The 1,558-nt window shown below is 27.2% G+C and overlaps 1 protein-coding gene across 1 annotated transcript; it reads right to left on the bottom strand.

Moving 5' to 3' along the window:
- Window positions 1-739: 739 nt before the first annotated feature.
- Window positions 740-1,300, bottom strand: LOC114275689 (disease resistance protein RPV1-like). Its single transcript, XM_028217684.2, has one exon. It carries the CDS (start codon window positions 1,298-1,300, stop codon window positions 740-742), a length of 561 nt encoding a protein of 186 aa, XP_028073485.2.
- Between the last annotated feature and the right edge of the window lie 258 nt (window positions 1,301-1,558).

Raw genomic sequence — 1,558 nt, 5'->3', positions numbered from 1 at the left:
TTGTCAATTTAAATCAGAAACTTTTAATTTTTTTCAGTCTAAATCATTGCTTTTTGTTATTAAGTAAAATAAATTGAAATTTTAATCATTAAACTCAATATATTTTAAACATTTTATGTATATCTATATTGAGTTTAATAACTAAAATTATTTTAAGATAATTTTTCCCAATATTTATTTAACGAGAATGATTTAGATTAAAAATAAATTAAAATATTAGAATTTAAATTCTTGAGTTTTTTTTTAATTTATAATTGTCCCTTTTATTTTATCTTGCATTGCACAGCCAACTGGTAGTAAATCATAGGGAAAGAAAAAAAAATGCAAAAAAGAAAAACAGAATATTTTAATTGAATTTAAATAATTAATGACCATACAATGCACGGGAATTTATTTTTAAAATGAAAAATTGATTTTGAGTAGTATTATTTAATGTGTGAAAAATTTTAATAATTGGAAGTCAAACACAAACAAATTTGCCAGTGCTTGGGGAAAATTTTTGTCATTATGTGTGATTCTAGATAAAATGCTTAGACAAACAATTTCTTTCAAAGTTAAAATATATATATATATATATATATATATATATATATATATTCTCAACTTGAAATCAAATCCTTATTTGTATTAATCAAATTTATCAAAAATCATGAATTTTACTTGTATCAAAATATATTTTCCTGAAAAAAAATAAAATAAAAAGAACAAAAAATTCAATAATATACAAGTTATGACTTGGTTATAATTCATCTTTGTTTCGCACACAAAGAAAAGAACCCAAAACTTTCAGAGCTAAAGCAACTCCTTTAGCGTACTTTACTGCACAATGTACAAGTTCTCCATAGCCTCCTATTTGTTGGTGTTTCCTGAAGGCATTCGATTTAAAGAGTTCTATAGCTTCATCTTCTCCTAATTCCTCAACCTTATAAATATGTGTTATGCCATATCTGATTAATGTGTGTTGATTTCTAGTTGTTTTAATGATTCTACTTCCAAAACTAAACCAATCAAGCTCTGCTACCAATTTTTCAAGTTCTGTTGATTCATCCACATCATCAAGAACAAAATGAACCTTCTTACAACATACCCTGTTCCTTATCGTACTTAAGGCACTACCTATATTTCCTACTTTCAAATCTTTCTCCATTAAGATTTCTGAAATGAGTTGTTCGTGTAAAGTTTTCAGACCACCTTTTTCTGAAACTTCTCTAACATTTTCAATGAAGCTGCAACCTTCAAATTGGAAAGAGATATGGGCATAAATAGCACTTGCAAGAGTTGTCTTACCTATTTCACCCATCCCCTATATCCCCACAACACGAGCATCATCCATCCTTAATCCTAGCAATTTAATCATTTCCTCCATACTAGAATCCATTCCAACTAGGTCTTCAAAAACACACGAATATGTATGATTTAATTTTCTAAAAAGTATCCCCCCAAGTTCCTGGATGAACATTGATTCAGACCTGTAGATGTAGGCCAATAGTAAAAGAAATTTGTGAATCAAATCTCAAAACAGCTATAAAAACGTAAACTAACATTATTTTAATTGTGA

Source organism: Camellia sinensis, chromosome 4, assembly GCF_055761805.1.
Source record: "Camellia sinensis isolate YWXY chromosome 4, ASM5576180v1, whole genome shotgun sequence".
NCBI classification, from domain to species: Eukaryota; Viridiplantae; Streptophyta; class Magnoliopsida; order Ericales; family Theaceae; genus Camellia; species Camellia sinensis.
Note: the sequence above shows the minus strand (reverse complement) of the source record. Positions and strands in the feature narration are given on the sequence as shown.